At 51.8% G+C, this 17,799-nt stretch overlaps 1 protein-coding gene across 2 annotated transcripts in view; it reads left to right on the top strand.

The window, feature by feature from the left end:
- LOXHD1 (lipoxygenase homology PLAT domains 1) overlaps nt 1-16,520 on the top strand; it is a 149,399-nt gene extending 132,879 nt beyond the window's left edge. For both annotated transcript variants that reach the window (XM_059410058.1, XM_059410056.1), the window contains 4 exons: nt 2,802-2,972; nt 8,729-8,861; nt 10,425-10,583; nt 16,028-16,520. In XM_059410058.1, the coding sequence (XP_059266041.1) occupies nt 2,802-2,972; nt 8,729-8,861; nt 10,425-10,583; nt 16,028-16,508 (944 nt within the window). In that variant the 3' untranslated portion in view covers nt 16,509-16,520. The remainder of the gene's footprint in view (nt 1-2,801; nt 2,973-8,728; nt 8,862-10,424; nt 10,584-16,027) is intronic.
- Nucleotides 16,521-17,799: the final 1,279 nt, after the last annotated feature.

Raw genomic sequence — 17,799 nt, 5'->3', positions numbered from 1 at the left:
TCAGGCTAGTGCTGGCCACACCATTAGCCAAGCTGTTACTGTGGATTCGTCTTCACCAGTAAAAGCCAACCGCGTGATATCAGCCCCCAGAGCTGCTTGTTTCCAGCTGCATGTCTGATAGGTTCTTAGTAGAGTTCATGGTGGTAGGGTCCCTTTCAATCACACTGAACATATCCAAAACAAGGCAACTAAATCAACAATGAGAAAAGATCTGAAGACAAGTTTCTTTCATCTTAAAGGAGTTGGGGTTAGCCTGCTATTTATCATGGAAGGAGGGCTTTTGTTTGTTTTTTAAGAACTACTTGAAAAGAGAATTGGAGATGGGTGAGACAAGGCCATGCTTTCAGAGGACAGGGGAAAGGGGGGAAGGGTGGGAAGAGAAGCAACCAAGCACCAGGGCAACCCAGGCCAGACACATTCCTTCTCTTCCATCTCCAGTGGCTTTCACTGCTCCATTAGAGCACTGAATTGTCTGTGGATAAAGTCAAAGCCAGCCCAGAATCCTCCTTTCCCCTCTGCTCACTGTCACCACCCTGCCTGGAGTCCAAGAAGTAATTCAGGAGTGAAATCTACTTGGGCTGTGAAGCAGGGTGAATAGTGTGTTCCAGCAACAGACATGATCTTGCGATGACCCACCTCTCCAATTAACGTCATCCCTCTCCACTAACACTCACCCATACACACACAATCACACACTTATAATTACCCATTAATTCCCATTGATTATTTTGTCATGAAGCCATTGAAACACCGTCATCCTGGAGTCAGGAGAGATCATTAAGCCAGTGATTCTCAAGATGTGACTCTGGTACCTGCAGCACCAGCATGACCAAGGAACTAGTTAGAGATGGAAATTCTTGAACCTCATTACAAACCCCCTCAATCAGACTCTCCAGGATGGGGGGCCCAGGTGATTGCAGTGTAGGTCCTAGTTCTCAGCCTTGGCTCTACATTGAAATTGCTGGGCAACTGTAAAGACCACTGATGCCTGGCTTCTACCCCAGAGACCCTATTGTAATTGATTTGGGTAAGGTCTGGAAAACACATTCTCTCTCTCTCCCACTTGCTCTCTTGCTCTCTCCTTCACACACACACCTACACCTTCCAAGGGCACCAACATTTGGCTTCTCTTTCTCTGCCTTCCTTTTTACTTGCCTCTCCCTTTCTCTGTTCCACTCTGGAGGTCTGTAAGGACTGCTCCAACGGGTCTCCTGTGCATCATTTCCAGACTGAACACACCAGGGATTATTAAGCGGTTGAATCAGTTTCATGATGTTATCATCTCAGAAAGCAGCCAATTTATAACCTTACAGTCAGAACTGGCCCCAATGTGGAAAAGTAAAAATATTGTTGTGCTTTTCTAAGTTTATCGATAAAATTACTTACCACTGTTTAACTCAACAGACGTATTTTAAATTTTAACGTAATTATTTCAGGACTCCTGGGTTTTTACTTCAGTACAGATCTATGTTTTAAAAAATATATGAAGAGCCTTTAATCCAGAATTAAGCTATCCTAGGACTGCTGGTGTGTATGCCCAGCCCGGGAGCCTCCACATCCACTCCCCCGTCCCCATCCCCGGAAAGCCGAGGGATAGAAGTGTGTGTCCATCTTTGTGTGTCTTTGTGCTTATAAGACCCTTGAGGCCAGCAGCAGGATCTACAGGTGTTGCTGGAGGCAGTGTCCAATCCTAGGGAATGGCTTTTTGGTGGGGACAGGCCCAGGTGACATGGGAGGTCAAGACATGACACTTGAGCATATCCGTGCCTTCCTTGCGAGGTTGCCTGTGGACAACTAATGAGCAGCCGGTACCACCTCGTAACCTGTCACACAACAGGATTTCCCCCATGTGTGATGGGTGCTTTGGTTTTCCGAGTTCTCAGAGAGTAACTGCACCAGTGTGAGGCACAAATAAGACATAGCTGCCACAGCAAATACAGAGATTTATACTTGATAGCTGTGATTTGGGGGGAGCACTTCGGAAAGAAGCCCTGCCAGTTACAGCAGAAGTAACTGTATGTTCAGTATTAGGCTGAGACCTTTCAAGTTTAACATATACCCTGAAGAAGCAGCAGCCTCAAATCCCTTCTATGACCACTGAACAGCCAAGGTCCTCAACGTCATAACAGACACGGCCCACATTCATGGAGCGGCTACTACATGACCGGCAATAGGCAAGGCTTTAGGGAAACAAAAACAAATAAGACCAGGTCCCTGTCCCCCAAAAGCTCATGGTCAGGGGAAGAGACACGTAAACAGTGATGACACGGGGAGGTCAGCGTGTGGCCAAGGCAGGTGCAGGCCTACTGGGCAATCAGGGGACACTAGGGAAGGCTTCCCGGAGGGGGTGATGCCAGAACGAATTCTGGAAGGATAACCGGCCTGAGTCAGGTGCATACTGGAGTCAGGAAGTAATAGGATTTGTCCTTCAGCTGTGTGAACTCCCCAGAAGTCAGTGGCCCCCATTGTGAACCTGGTGGAAGTTATGAGCTCTCTCCCTGGTGAAACATGTAATCACAGCACAATTTCTCCCAGCCGCTAGACTGCTTCATTCCCATACACAGATCTAAGGGCTCATGAACCCCAGACTAAGGATTTTGCAAAGAGCATTACCTGCCCTGGGCTAGAGGAGCCCTCAGAGACCATCTAGCCCATGTCCTCATTCCCTCAACAAAGAAAGCCAGGCCGAGAGAGGACAGAGAACTCGTGTGGGGCCTCACGGGCAGTGGGCAGGGGGCAGCAGACAGCAGAAAGCAAGACAGCGTGTTCAGCTCCTGGTCCCCACGAAGTCTTTTCCACAGGGATCTTTCCTGGCTGGCACCTGAGCTACATCGACGTGAAGGACAACTCGCGTGATGAGACCTTCCGCTTCCAGTGTGACTGCTGGCTCTCCAGGAGTGAGGGAGACAGGCAGACGCTCCGTGACTTTGCCTGTGCCAACAATGAGATCCGTGATGAGCTGGAGGAGACCAGTACGTGGGGGGCAGGTGTGACTCATGGGCTGAGTCTTCAGTGTTAGATGGGAGGTGGCTCAGGAGGGGGTAGGGAAGGGCGTCGGTAAATCTGAAATAGAGACTGTTACAGCTGGAGGGACTCAGAGGTCCTATGAAGGAAAGAATTTTGGGAAGGTACATAAATAAATACCCTAAATATTCCTTGGCAAACTTGGAACAGCCAAGACATTGGTCCCAGATCTTGGCCCCAATCACAGGGACTAATTAGGTAGCCAGAAAACCACAGGGGACAAGCTCACCCTGCCCTGAGGACTGGGCTGGGCACTTGAGTGGGAAGCTCTGTCTCTGGTTTATTTTTGTATCATGGGCTCCATACAACTGGGGCCCGTGGCAACAGCTGACAAATCAAGACTTCTGGAAACAGAATGTGTAGGAGGAGCCAGCCTCTCCTGCAGCCTCTTTCTTAGATCCGCAGGGGATATTTAAAGGGAAAAGTAATTGATCCCCCAAGTGGATGGCCATCCCAGGACTAGGGAGATGTTCCTTTATTACAGTTGCCTGTAGTCTGGGTTCAGCAGATTCAAGGTCTTACCAAAGGCAGAGCCCAGTGTAAAGAAAGGATTTTTTTAACCTCAGTTTTCAAGGTAATGCTAACTGTAGTAAGAGGTGGACCCCCAAATCTCAATGGCTTAACAAACCAAAATGTATTTCTATTCATGTGATAAACCGTCCAGTGTGGTCATTGGCAGGAGACCTTCCACACTGTGATTCAGGGACCCAAGGTCTTTTGATCTGTGTCTCTGCCATTTTCAACATAGGGCTCCCAAAGTTCTTGCAAAAGGAAAAAGAGCATGGAGAAGGCATGCGTCCCTACTTTCATAACAAATTGACTCACTTTCTGTTGGTGAGAACTAATCATTTGGTTCTACCCAGATGCAAGGGCACCTGGGAAATGTAGTCCCTGGCTGGACAGCCCCTCCAGGGGAAAAACTGTATACCATGGAAGGGAAGCATGGCTCTCTGGTAGAAAGCCACCCATTCATGCTGGCCACACCATCCAAACTACCCAATCGTGACCTTAACTTCTCTAAGAGATGGTGAGCATTATGTCCCAGGGAACATCCAAAGGATGTTGTCAGGTTTATGGTCAGGTTTATGGTGCAAGGATTCCTCCCTGATGCAGAGGTTAGACCCCACACTTACAGAGGAGTCACCGGTTGCCCAGCTTCGTGACAGATGCGTGAGTGGTGCACACTGCTCTGTGACCTCCAGTTTATTTGTATCAGCTTTTGCACATGGTTAGTGTCCCTATACAGCTAGAAGCTTTCAGAGGTCAGGGACAGGGCCACTCATGTTTGTAGCCTTCTGCAGCTCTACAAGCTTTGGGACAATAAGTGTGCAGTTAGTGCTCAGCGAAGAGAAGTGGTGGTCCTTCCTCTTAGAGCCTCATATCTTGTTAGAGGGAGAAGCGTCAGCCCTTCATGCAATAGGAAGCCTTAAACCCCTTCCATAGAGGCTCCTCCAGGCTATTGGCTTCCAGGGGAGGAGAGATTAGTGTGGCTCAGAGTATAATCACCGAGTCTCCTTCGAAGATTTCCAGCCAAGCAGCTGCTAAGACCTTCGGGGGTTGGGTTAGCAGGGAGATGGCCGAGGAGAGCAGCACTTGGGTTAGTTCTGGAAGGACGTTACGGATGGGAGATTGGACAGCAGGGGCAGGCAGCCCAGGAGCTGTCCTGGATATCTGTCTTTGCTTAGAGGCCACGGATGGCAGCGTGGTGCCCTCAAGGTATGGCACAGGGACAGATGACCATACCTGTGTCCTCAGATGGAGGGTCACACTGGGGAGAGCCTCGGACACAGCTGGAGCCAAACATCCCAGTCCTCAGCTACCTTTATTTAGCCACTTGGCAGACGTTTACGAAGCGCCTCCCAAATGCCACAACCCCTGCTGAAGTCTGGGACACACCAGTAGGTGAAATCAAGACCCTGCCCTAGTGGCACTCAGTGTTTGTGGCCTTGGGGCGCTTCCAGGTACCCTGCTTGTGAGAACCAACACCCGCACAGTGCGCGAACAGAGCCTCATACGTGGGAAGCACTCTACACCTCTGTTCTCGTTAGGCCTTCACGGTTCCACTCCCACCCCCTGAGCTGGATTGGGTGTAAATTCTCACCTCGATACCGGCAGTAAGGAAAACAAAACCCGGAGAGGTGAAGCAACACATCTAAGGCCCATTCACAGCTGGTAGGACCCAGGTGACCTGATTCCTAGTCCAGGGCTCACTGCTCTGCTGCAGGCTATCTCATCTTTACTGGGCTTGGCTGGTCTCCAGATGGGTCAGTTGCTCCACCTGGCGCAGCCCCTCTTCTCTGTCTTTACCTCTGACTCTTGTTAGCGCTTCCAGAGCTGCTCCCAGCCCTCTGCAAGCACCTGCCTCTGCAGATGATTCCAGCATGCTGCAAAGCTGAAAGCCATCGGCAACTTTTAAATAACAATGACATCTGGGTCCCAATCCCAGATTCTGTTGCAATTAATCCAGAGTAAGGGCTGAGCAGTAGTATTATAAGTTTGTGTGTGCACAAGCACGCACACACATACACATACGCACGTACACACACCCACTCACGCACGCACACACACACAACCCTGGAAGGATCTCCCTCACTGGGACATCCTCCAGCAGGAGAAGGGCCCCCTTCCTACAGCCCTTCCCCTTCCTGTTCTCCCTCCCTTGATGCCTCCTAGGGCTGCTCTTTGAGCCTTATCTACCAAGTTTCCAGGCCAGAAATAGTCCAGCTTGATGACAGCTCCCCAGGGACGGAGGACTCCCTGCTTTACCAGGCAACTCTGTCAGAAAATCCATCTTCGTACTCAAGTTCTCGAAGCTCCCGTTCTTGTGGAGTCAAACAGAGCATTTCAGGAATGGTCAGGACTCTTGGTTGTCTGGGTCTGAACCCACCTTGAGGCTCCAGCAAAGAGGAAATGTGTTGTTTCCCAGAACTTGGAAATCTCAGGTGGAGCTGGCTTCCACTCGGTTGTCTCCAGAGGCACCAGTCACTTCAGGACATCTCTGTCTCAACTTCCTCTCAGCTCTGCTTCTTTGTCTACACTGTGGGAAGATGGTCTCTGGTAGTCCCAACCCCATAGCTCTGTACTTAACATTTTCAGCGGAAGAGAAGACGGTGTCTCCCAAGGGAAGAAGCTGACTGGCCATCTGAACCACAAAGCAGGAGGCCTCCTGACATTGTGAGATGGGCAAGGTGATCTGGAACAGCGAGTTCCAGGCGCCCACTGTCCCAGCATCGTGTGCCCCTGCGGTTCCTGCCTCAGGACAACCCCTGTTTATTCAGCACCTCTCACATGACAGGACAGCCTGAATTCCTTGCTCATCTTCCTCCGCAGATGCCATGCCCAAGAGGAAGATTTCAAGGGTGGTTGCTCTTCCCTCTCCTGTCCTGCCACTTGAACTCCACTCATGCCCCCCAGAGCCCATGGTGGCTTGGCTGGTGCCCCCTTCGTGCTGGTGACTCGTGCCGGAGCTGCTGTGCTCCTCTCTCCAGCCGGGCTTGCGCTGTGGGTGTGCTGGCCTCGAGGGGGGCCTTACACTGATCGCCACTAGCCTGGGTTCACCATTCCCACCTGCCCCATTCCTTCAGGTCCCTGGTGCTCCTCTGTCCATTCCCCTCCCCCCCAGCCACATATACACAAATTTGAGAGGCACGCCTTCCACATTTTTATCGAGCCATTGATGAAATACCGGGAAAGAGAACAGGGTGGACTATGTTCACTGAAACTTCCTCTCAAAAGACCACAGATGCCATTGGCAACATTTGTTCCCAATTTCTCTAAATGTCCTTGCTGACACACCTTACTTGGCTTCCTTACCCTCAGGACCAACGGGAAAGGATTATGGCCCATTTGCACTCCATCCGCATTAGTTCTTGAATCTCTGACTTGAGTTCACCTAGTGAGCCTCTAGGTTCCTAGAGCTCCTGCCTCCTCCCCAGCGGCCAACAAACCATTTCCTCAACAAAGCCCAGGATTCACTTGCAACTCCCAGGTGTTAGGTCTGCAGAACTCAGCCCACCCTCTGTGAGGAAAGCAGAATGTCAGTGGGAGCTGACAATGGCTCAGCCATCGTAGGTCCTCAGTGTCCTGGGCTGCGATTTGTACGGACCCACAGAGCCTCGTCTTCTTCAGGAGTTATGTGCTCTCTGTGGCTTTCCTCCTCTATCACTGGCTACCTGCCTGTTTGTCCAGATTCACTTCCCTCATCTCAACAGCTGACGCTCTCCTTGAGAGAAGTCACAAGGGCTGTAGGCACAGCCATGCCTTCTCTCCATTGTCCATATCACATCTCTGGGAGAAAGGTGCAGAAACAGCTGTCCTTTGCATCCAGAATCCCAAACCTTCTGATTCCTTGACTGCTCCAAGAGCCACATGCACAAGGGACACTCTGGAAATCTCCATCTCTGGCCTGGTCCCTGGGGAGGGATTGCTGGCTCACGTGAACTCCCAGCCCTCCTCACCTCCTCAGTCTTTGCTTGTGCTCCTCCCTCCGCCTAGAACCTCCTTTCATTTTCTGCCAATGGTCATCATCACTCTTCTTTAAGCACGGGCTCAAATGCTGCCTCCTTCGTGAGGCTTCCGGTGGCGGGATCATTCATTCATTTGTTCAAATATGTATGGAGTGCCTGTGTGCCCGGCACTGTTCTGGGCACTTGGGATCTATCAGTAAGTGAAACAAAGACCTCCCCCTGTTCTCGTGGAGCTTACATTCAGATGGGATGGGGAGTACAATGAACGGTAAAATCATAAGCAAACTACACAGCATGTTCCTAGGTAACAGGTGATAAAAAGAAGAGAAAAATGTGGAGCCCCTGAAGGCAGGCCAGGAGTGCTGGGTGCATAGGGTTGCAATCTTGAGGGGCTGGGGCAGACTTCATGAGCAAGGACAAGGTGAAGGCTGAGCCTAGTGAGTGGGAGTGAAGAGAGCAAGGGGTTGGGGGGCAGCACTGCTGTGCAGGGAGCAAGGGCACCTCCCAGGGCTCCAGGGACAGCACGGAGGCAGAGTGCATGGAGAGAGCAAGGAAGAAAATACGAGAAGATGGTGCTGGAGAGTTAATGGGCAACTGATTTTTCCTCTCACCCTGAGCTCCCTCAGCCCTTTGCTGCAGGGTTGCCAGGGTAGCACACTCCGTCTGGGGGCTATGGTAGTCATTGTGTGTCTGGGGCTGTAGAGGCAGTTCCAGTGTCCCCCAGAATCTAGCTGCATCCTGACGCTTGGCAGCCTCATAACAAATATCACTGAGTGCATGCTGACGCGCGCGAGGGCAGTGCAGGGGAGGAGGGCACCGGAGTGAGAACTGAGACCGGGCAGGACCTGGCACTTGTGTACAAACTTCAAAGCTCTCCTGGAGTCTGGCCTGCCCACCCTTCCCTGTCCTCTTCTCTCTGCACATGATCTCCATTTTACCTCTTGGGGGCTGTCCATCCCTGAGAACCAGGCCCCAGCACCTCTCCCAAACTCATCTTCCCCCACTGCTTGCTGGGGCTTCCCGCCCAGCAGGGCAAAGCTGTTGTTCTCTAACTGGAAGAGGTTCTAACAGTAGCCTGGGTTGGGGGCGGAGGGGGGAGGGCAGACTCTCCTGGTAGTACCTCTTTGCAGAGACTCCATCCTGCCCCCTGGCTGTGGTCTAAGATCAGAGGGTGGACCTGGAAGCCATGGGCAGGGGGTGCTTCCCTAGCTGACCCTCTCCCACCTTCTTCACCGCAGCCTACGAGATCGTCATTGAAACAGGCAACGGAGGTGAAACCAGGGAGAACGTCTGGCTCATCCTCGAAGGCCGGAAGAACCGATCCAAAGAGTTCCTCGTGGAAAATTCTTCCCGACAACGGGCCTTTAGGAAGTAAGAAGAGGGGTTCCCACAAGGGAGTGATGGTGGGTGGGGTGGGTCAGAGAGGGACCCCCAAAATCAATCCCCTTGGTAGGCGCCATAAGTATACAAATGGGCCTACACTGCACTTACCGATCACCTACTATGTGCCAGCCCTGTGCAAACTCGTCAGGACCGAGGAGTTTCCCTTATAAAAGGGAAAGGAGGGGATTGCCACTCCAAGAGAGGCTACTAGATGAGAGTTTAATTATGTCAACCATTAAAAAGAAAGACTAATTCTGTAATGTACTAGAGGTACTAATTATCGCTACAATGGCAGTCATGCTGTAATATAAAAACTGTATGAAATTAACACATACACCTTAAGTTTATACAGTCTTATGTCAAATATATTTCAGTTTTTAAAAGTTAATAGAAAGCTACAGCAAAAATTAGTAATTAGCTAATTAAAGAGAGGCTTCATGGCAGCAGGACCGGGGAGCACTGCAGACCTCCTCCAAGTCCGTGCAGACCAGGTGCTCATGGCCTCATGGAAAAAGAGAACATTGAACCATGAGATTGCAAGAGAGTCATCATGAGAGACAGCATAGAAATGAGTTCTACTTGGAGGGACAAAGGGAGGACGGAGCCTCCGAGATGCTCTGCAGGGAAATCAGCCTGGAGTTTCGGGTAAAGGCACTTCTTCTCGCCATTCCTGGTTGGCAGGCACTCCGGGACCATCTCCCCTCCTCCATACCAGAGCCGCCTCTGGTCCGCCCAGATGCCCCCTTCCCCTCCCCGCTCCCTCCAGAAGTGCTTACAGAAGTCTCCCCCGCCTGTGACCCACTATAGCTCTCATTCGAACTCCCTGTGCCTCAGGACGAAGTCTGAGCTCCTTACACTGGCACTCTGGACTGCCACAGATGGCCGCACCCTGCCTCTCCCCTTGCCGCTTCCCCGGCTGAACCCCAGCTTCAGCCAAGCCAGTAGTACCCCGCAAGTAAAGCCTGTGCCTCCTTCCCGAAGCCCCCAGTCAGTTTCCCCTTGGGGGCCTCTTCCCGTCCTCCCATGGCTCTGCTCTCTGAACCCCAACACTCTCCCCAGCTCAACACCCAACTCCCCCTTCTCCCGGCTCCATCTGCTTCATGACGGTCCCACCCCCTGGTGCTGCGACCAGGAAGGGTTTTGTTTTTTTTTTTTTAAGATTTTATTTATTCATTTGACAGAGAGAGATCACAAGTAGGCAGAGAGGCAGGCAGAGAGAGAGATGAAGGGAAGCAGGCTCCCCACTGAGCAGAGAGCCCGATACGACGCTCGATCCCAGGACCCCGAGATCATGACCTGAGCCAAAGGCAGAGGCTTAACCCACTGAGCCTCCCAGGCGTCCCCAGGCAGGGGTTTTTAATGACTGTGGTTGTCTTGTTGCAAAACTAGACCAAACCCCTGAAAGAACGTGAGCCTGACATCGGGCTGTGGTTGCCATTCCATCCCTGCTCCTCAGACCAGTGTGCCTGGCATGCAGTAGGCACTCAATAAATGCTCACCTCCTTCAGTGGATACGGGCAGCTCTTACGGGCCTATCTTTGTTTCCTTCAGGGGGACCACAGACACGTTTGAGTTTGACAGCATCTTCCTGGGGGACATTGCCTCCCTCTGCGTGGGCCACCTTGCCAGGGAGGACCGGTTCATCCCCAAGAGAGAGCTGGTCTGGCATGTCAAGACCATCACCATCACGGAGATGGAGTACGGCAATGTGTATGTACTGTGCCTCTGCCCCTCCCCCCCCAGGAAGTGCTGCTCACTCTGCAGGGATGGACCTCCCCCCCACCCCCCCAAAGTTCTGCTCACTCTTCAGGGATGGACAGGGGCTAGAGCAGAGGCAAGACACCAGACCCCAGGAAGCTGTCCCCTTCAAGGCCACCTTTTTCAGGAAACTTGCAAGGCAGGAAGGGCGGAGGCAGCTGTACTGTTCTGGAGCTTTCTGAGCCATAGGCCCACCCTCAGAGACAGGGACTAGAGCAGATGAGCTTGGATGCTCCAGCCTTTTAATCCAGGGATGCTTCCTTGGAAAAACCCCCGGAGTGAGCCAGACAATGCCAGACAGCAGGCTCTTCCCTTCCCCTCCCTTCCCCTCCCCGAGCAAGGACAAAGAAATACAGCTTTGAAGCTGGACCTCCCTGTGGGCAGAGTGGGAACCAGAGACCAGCTGGAGTCACCCCATGGCCCACCTGCCTCTGAGGACTCTGGATAAGGAGCTTTTGCATCCCCCTACCCCCACCCTCCAGGGCCTTCTGGAGACTCCGCGTTTCTGGAGGATTAAGGGTTTTAGTTACCTGGGTAACAGTCCACAGCCATCAGTTTTTCTAATTAAAACCACTTAGTTACCACATTGGATGCCAGAAAGAGCTCAGAGGCCCTCGAAGGCAGGAAGGACAGTGTTGGAGGCACCAGGAGGGGAGGAAAGAGATGCCGCCGGGGGCAGTGCTTGCCTCTGGGAGGCTAGGCCTGGGGAGTGAGTGACAGGCGAGGTGCACAACTCACAGGGCCAGCCTGCTTGCTGGGCCCCCGCCAAGAACTGTGGCCCACCCCTCCTGGCACAGACCCTGCCCGTGGCCATGCCTTCCTGGTGACCTGCTCATGGCTATGCCTTCCTGGTGACCTGCCCATGGCCATGCCTTCCCGGTGAGTGCAGCGGACAGAAGCAGCAGCCAGGTGTAGGCTCGGCCTCTAGGCTCCAGCTTCCAGAAGCCCAAGCTTCTCAGAGCCATGTGTGCCTGTGTCCCCCACCACCCCCTGCAGCAGGCAGACATCCTGGGATTGGCTCCCTCGGACCAAGCTGCTTCCCCTTTGGGAATCCGCCAGGAAAGTGTTCTGACTTCAAAGCTTCGGTCTTAACCTGCTCAGGCTGCAGCACCAAAAGACCGCAGACTGGGTGCCTCCAAGAGCAGACACCCGTTTCTCACCATTTGGGAGGCTGGACATGGGAAGTCAGAGTACCAGCCTGGCTGGGTCCTGACGAGGTCTCTCTTCCTGGATTGCTGTGTCATTGCAGCAGACAGAGTGAGAGCAAGAGCGAGAGAGAAAGGGAAAACGCAGGTGTCTCTTCCTCTTCTTATAAGGGCACTACTCCCTCAAGGGGCCCCATCCTAGACCTCATCTAAACCTACTCACCTCCCAGATCCCATCCAAATGCCATACACTGGGGGTTAGGGCTGCAATGTAGGAATTTGGAGCTGGGACATAATTGAGTCCCTTTCAGGCTGCACTGTGAGCCATTGTTATTTTAGAGAAAAAACAGCAGGTGCAATAAATCCTGCCAGAGTTCTGGGTGCGGTTGCTTGGAGCGGCACTGATGGGTACTGGAGAACAGGGACATGGAAGGCCCAGACGAGTTCCCGACTCACCCAGCAAGCCCAGGCCAGGTCAGAGCCCCTTCTGTCACCTGGTACTTCCCGCCAGCCACATGGAGTATGGCTGCGCACGCCACACCTCTGCAGACCCCCAAAACAGACCAAACCAGACAAGACAATATCATGCAATGCGAAAATAAAATGAAATCGTCCCTGTTGATTTAAACCAACAATGTTGGCTGTGAGAGAGGGAGCCCAAAATCTCAGCGCCACCCAGCACCTTCCAGTCTCAGAAGGAAGGGAAAAACATGGGCTCAGCCCATGAACTTCCTACCCCACAGTCCAGGGAGCCAAGTTACAGGATTTCTCTTCCAGTGGAAAGAAGCTGCCATTCCTACACTCTCAAGAGTTGTAGACTTTTGTCACAATGTCACTAGGGCTGGAGGGGTAGGAAGGATGTCCATGGGGTGGGGGACCTTCCCAATGGGAAGGGAGGTGCAGGGGGCCCAGACCCCGACACTAGGGCTGTCATCTGGTCGGCTGTTTGGCCACAGGCAGTTTCCCATCACCTCCCTGTGCTCGCTGTCCCCTTCTGAGAAGAGAGCTGGATGTTCCCTGGCGTCTGGTGCTGGGGGGTGGCTGACAGGGACCCCAACTCAGGACACTCTCACAGGTCGTACTCCTGCCGGCGTGGGCAGGGCACAAGCCTGTGGTTCCTGAGGGACGATGTGTCTGCGTCCGCGGTCCCGTTAATAGCTGGGCTTCCGTGAATTACAAAAGAGTTTAATCTCAATCTCCCATAAACACAGTAATCTCAAAATTTCCTTTCTAACCGTTTCCAGTTCTGACTCCTCCTTCTAACCGGTCCTCCTTCACCACTAAGATCCTCAGGATTTTGGTGCGAGGACCCACACAGGGACTTTTCTTTTCTTTCTTTTTTTTTTTTTTTAACCAAAATTAACTATTGTTTTAGCCCAATATCATATATAACACACAATCCTATTGGGGTGCCCTGGTGGCACAGTCTGTTGAATGTTAGACTCTTGGTTTCTGCTCGGGTCATAATTTCAAGGTCGTGGGATTGAGCCCCACGTTGGGCTCCAAGCTCAGCATGGAGTCTACTTGAGTTTCTCTACCCCCCCAACTCCTCCCCAACCTCAAATAAATAAATAAGTCTTTGGGGCACCTGAGTGGCTCCGTTGGTTAAGCGTCTGCCTTCAGCTCAGGCTGTGGTCCCAGGGTCCTGGGATTGAGTCCCCAGTCGGGCTCCCTGCTCAGCATGGGGTCTGCTTCTCACTCTCCATCTGTCCCTACCCCTCCTTGCTCGTGTGTGCTCTCTCTCTCTAATAAATAAAATCTACAGTCATGGGGCACCTCGGTGGCTCAGTCGGTTGAGTGGGTTCCTTGGGTTCAGGTCATGATCCCAGGGTCCTGCGATAGAGCCCCACATTAGGCTCCCTGCTCAGTGGGGAGCCTGCTTCTCCCTCTCCCTCTGCCTGCCGCTCTGCCTACTTGTGCATTCTCTGTATCTCTCTTTCAAATAAATAAATAAATAAATCTTTTAAAAAAATAAAGTCATTATAAAAATTCAAATTACACACTGTTCACAGAAGCGTGATCATATTTACATGTTTTTCAAATATATTTAATTTCTTTTCATTTGTTTTTCTTTGCTTTTGCCTTTATTCTTTCTGATGACCCTGTCCTCATTTCCAGTGGGAAAAGCCTGGATTGTGTCCTTCCACATCTAGAGTCTTAACTCCACAAAGCCCTAGGGTCCCACCTTTTGGGGGATCTTAATTATATCTATTAGAAATCTTTTCCTTATAGCTATACCAGGGAATATTTTTCAGCCATTAAAAATAATGAATTAAATATGTACCAGATGACTTGGAGCAATTCCCAGGAAAAGTAAGATATGGGAAAACACATATTATACGATGCCATTTTGTAAAGGGAACACTGACGTCCCGCATATGTCTGTGTCTATGTGGGTCTGTGCAGGATTGGGTGAAATGGAAGGAAATTTGGCAAGATACACCCGCAACTGTTACATGGGTTATCTGAGGTAAAGGTGGGATGCTGAAGTGGAAAGGAAGGAGGGAAAAAGGAGAGAGAGCCAAGCGACAAGAAGAAAAAAAGTGCATTTAGAAAAACACGCATGTGATCACATGATCTGTGCATTTATATAGAATTATGTATATCAGTGAGGATTTGCATAAAGAAATACATTTTTAAAGAATGTCTAAACAAAGAATGAAGTTATATCCCCTCTAAGAAAATGTGGCATGTAACAACAATCCGCATTTATCAAGTGGTAACTGGGGGAAGGGGGATCTTGAAGCAGAACAAGGATTTCCTCCCCGTGTCTTTCAGTGGCAGGCTCCTCGGCTGGCTAGGAAGACTGGGTCCCGGGCCCTGTTCTGGCTCTCCTTAGGTGGTGACTTTTCTCCTCCAAGACCTAGTTTCCCCTTCTGTGAAATGGGAGGATGATGCCTACAGCTCCGGGTAGTTGTGGGAACTAATGAGATGCAAGAACACAAAGGCTTGGCATTTAGGAAGCGTGCAGGAAAGCCAACTCTTTTCGCAGTTACGGATTTTGATCTAAGAGGGGTCTGATTTTGTACGCTGGGCACGCCCTCTCAGGGCTACCTCCCTGACGTCATCAGTCAGTGCCAGGAGAGCTTATTTCCAAAGCTGTTAAAATTCTAGCAGTTGGGAGTGGGAAGAAACCAGAGCAGTTGTTCAGTTCAAACCTCTAGCATTGCCAAGGGGAAAACCAAGGTCGGAGTAGGGGGCCTGGCTTGTCCAAGGTCACACGGGTGGTGGGTGGCAGGGCTGGGGCGACCCAGTGCAGCATTTTCCCACCATGCCCTCTGACTTCTTCCTTTGTGATGAATTATTGGGCTCACTACCATTACCCAGAGGCTAAAATTGGCGTTGTGTAGGGTAGGGGTAGAGAGGGGACTTTTTGGTCTGAGACCATTTTTCTTGTCCCTAGATTTGCTTCTGCTTATGGTGGTTTCTTCAAGAAGGGCTTTCTCTTACCCCTTTCACTCTACAGACCATGCACACACACTCATAGTTCAACTCAGCCCAGTGCAAGGGATTTGGGAGCACACATTCCCCAGGGACATTTCCACTTGCCTTTGCCTGGGACTGTCACTCTGGATCCTGCAGCTGTCTCTGAAGGTGACAAAACTGGGTAGAAATATTCATCAGTCCCTTTGAAAGAGCAAGGGGACCGCCTGGCTGCTGTGGAGTGAGCTTAGAGAAAGCCAGCCGCCGGGTCAGAAAAGCAAACACCAGGCAGAGGGTCTAGTCTCAAAGGGTCTTGGAGGTGGGTTTTACTTAATCTAAGAAGCCATTAGAGGGTTCTGAGCAGAGGAATTACATTCTTGGGCTTACATGTCTGCAGAGTAATTGGCTGCTGTGCAAAGAATGGACCGCAGGAAACAGAGAGACCAGCTGGGGGTCTGATCTGTCTTGAGGGGGAGGTGCTGGTGACTTGGACCAGAGGGACAGCAGAGCAGATAGTGAGCCAACGCACACTTTTTCAAGTGGCTGATTCTGGACCTATCTTAAAGACGGGGTCAATGCTATTTGCTGGTGGATCACACATGGAATATAGAGGGGGCAGGGTAAAAGAATCAAGGAGCAACTACAAGAATAGAGAAGCCACTCACTGTGAATTCTAAGATAAGAAAGGCTCCATCCTCGCATTTCAATGCAGACATCTCCAGCCCCAATATCCTGCCACCTGGGGAAGGAATCATGTATGGACCTGGGGCCCAGGGTGAGGGTGGGAGCCTCGGCCGGTGTCCACAGAGCCTCCTCCCTCCCCATTAGGTACTTCTTCAACTGTGACTCCCTCATCCCCCTGAAGAGGAAGAGGAAGTACTTCAAAGTATTTGAGGTCACCAAGACAACTGAGAGCTTCGCCAGCAAGATCCAGAGCCTGGTGCCAGTCAAGTATGAGGTCATCGTGACGACGGGCTATGAGCCAGGGGCAGGCACCGATGCCAATGTCTTCGTGACCATCTTTGGGGCCAACGGGGACACGGGCAAGCGGGAGCTGAAGCAGAAAATGCGTAACCTCTTTGAGCGCGGCAGCACCGACCGCTTCTTCCTGGAGACGCTGGAGCTGGGCGAGCTGCGCAAGGTACGAGTGGAACATGACAGCAGCGGCTACTACTCGGGCTGGCTGGTGGATAAGGTGGAAGTCACCAACACCAGCACTGGCGTGGCCACCATCTTCAACTGCGGCAGGTGGCTGGACAAGAAGCGGGGGGACGGGCTCACCTGGAGAGACCTCTTCCCTTCCGTCTGAGGGGCTGGAGGCCCTCCCGCCCACTCCTTCACCAAGATGCTCCTGACCTCCACCTTGGGTTTCAGCAGTCTTTTCTCAAAGCCTCCTGGAGTGAGACTGGGGTCCAGAAGGGTGGGCTGGAACTTCACATTCTCCGGACGCCACTGTGGGTGACTATTTGAGGCGTCCTGCCCTTCCCCAGTCTCCCAGACCTACAGGAATCCATCAACGTGTGTCATAATCCTGTGTGGTACTGAAATAACCTTCTGTGTTTTTCTTTTCCAATAACAGCAACAAACCAGGCTGAGACTTGCTGCCAAGTGTGGATGGGAAATTGGGGCTTCACCCAGGGGAGAGAAGTGGGGAAGAAGAGGCCATCGAGATGGTGTATTTTAAGCGAAAACTAATTAATGTGTTTTTCCCAAAAAAGCTGGGCTAATTAAATTATTACCAGCCACACCCTACAAAGAAGTCATCTTGGCGTCTGCTCACTAAGAAATGCATCCTTTCCCCCAGTTCCAATAAATCCAGTGGCAAATGGAGAAAAACATCGGGAGGAAGTGCTTTAGCCCCGGGGGGATTTATGAGCCTGAGAAAATGTACATGATCCTTTCCACCGTTTAAGGAGAAGCCTTGCCGGGTGCCACAGGTGAGACCCAGAGAACTGAAGAGAAATGGAAGGGAGAGGGGCAGGGCCTGGAAAAGCCTGGTCACTGGTGCACTCAGGCTGAACTACCACCACACAGGTCACCAGGGGGTTTGGATTCAGTGCCGGCACTGAAGGGGGAGTGTGTCCGGCATGTCGAACAAGGGAGCAGGACTCATGGGGGCTGGGGTGGGAGTAGGGGAGAAGTAATCATGAAACAGCTTTTTGTGGAACTGGCTCTCTCCACCCTCCTCCTCCACCTCCCCACCACCGTCCCTGTCCCCTTCACCAAGCCTCAAAGCTCTTCTGAACTCTCGTGGGTCATAAAAAGTGCAACCACCACTTTAAGTCCCAAAGCCCACTACCGTTCTGCCATTGAAATGTCCGGCTCCTAGATAAGGGCCAAAGTCATACTTAGAATTCGTCTGATCTCATCCCGCAACTCAGTCCTCTCACAGGGGGACCAGAAGGGAAGGAGGGGTGCACGCGTGTGTGTTCATGCGTGTGTGCACCGCTGTGGGTGCGGGACGCAGTCCCTCCCCTCTCTCCCCACCGTGCACTGTCCCTCCCCCTCCCCCTCTTGCTGACCCCAAGTTCCCATCCCTTGGGGAAGGAAAGAGAGGCAGGATGCCTGTGGGAGTTCTTCTCCATTCCTTCAGCCCTCCA

Source organism: Mustela nigripes, chromosome 8 (assembly GCF_022355385.1).
Source record: "Mustela nigripes isolate SB6536 chromosome 8, MUSNIG.SB6536, whole genome shotgun sequence".
Classification (NCBI taxonomy): domain Eukaryota; kingdom Metazoa; phylum Chordata; class Mammalia; order Carnivora; family Mustelidae; genus Mustela; species Mustela nigripes.
This window is presented reverse-complemented; position numbering and strand designations above follow the sequence as displayed.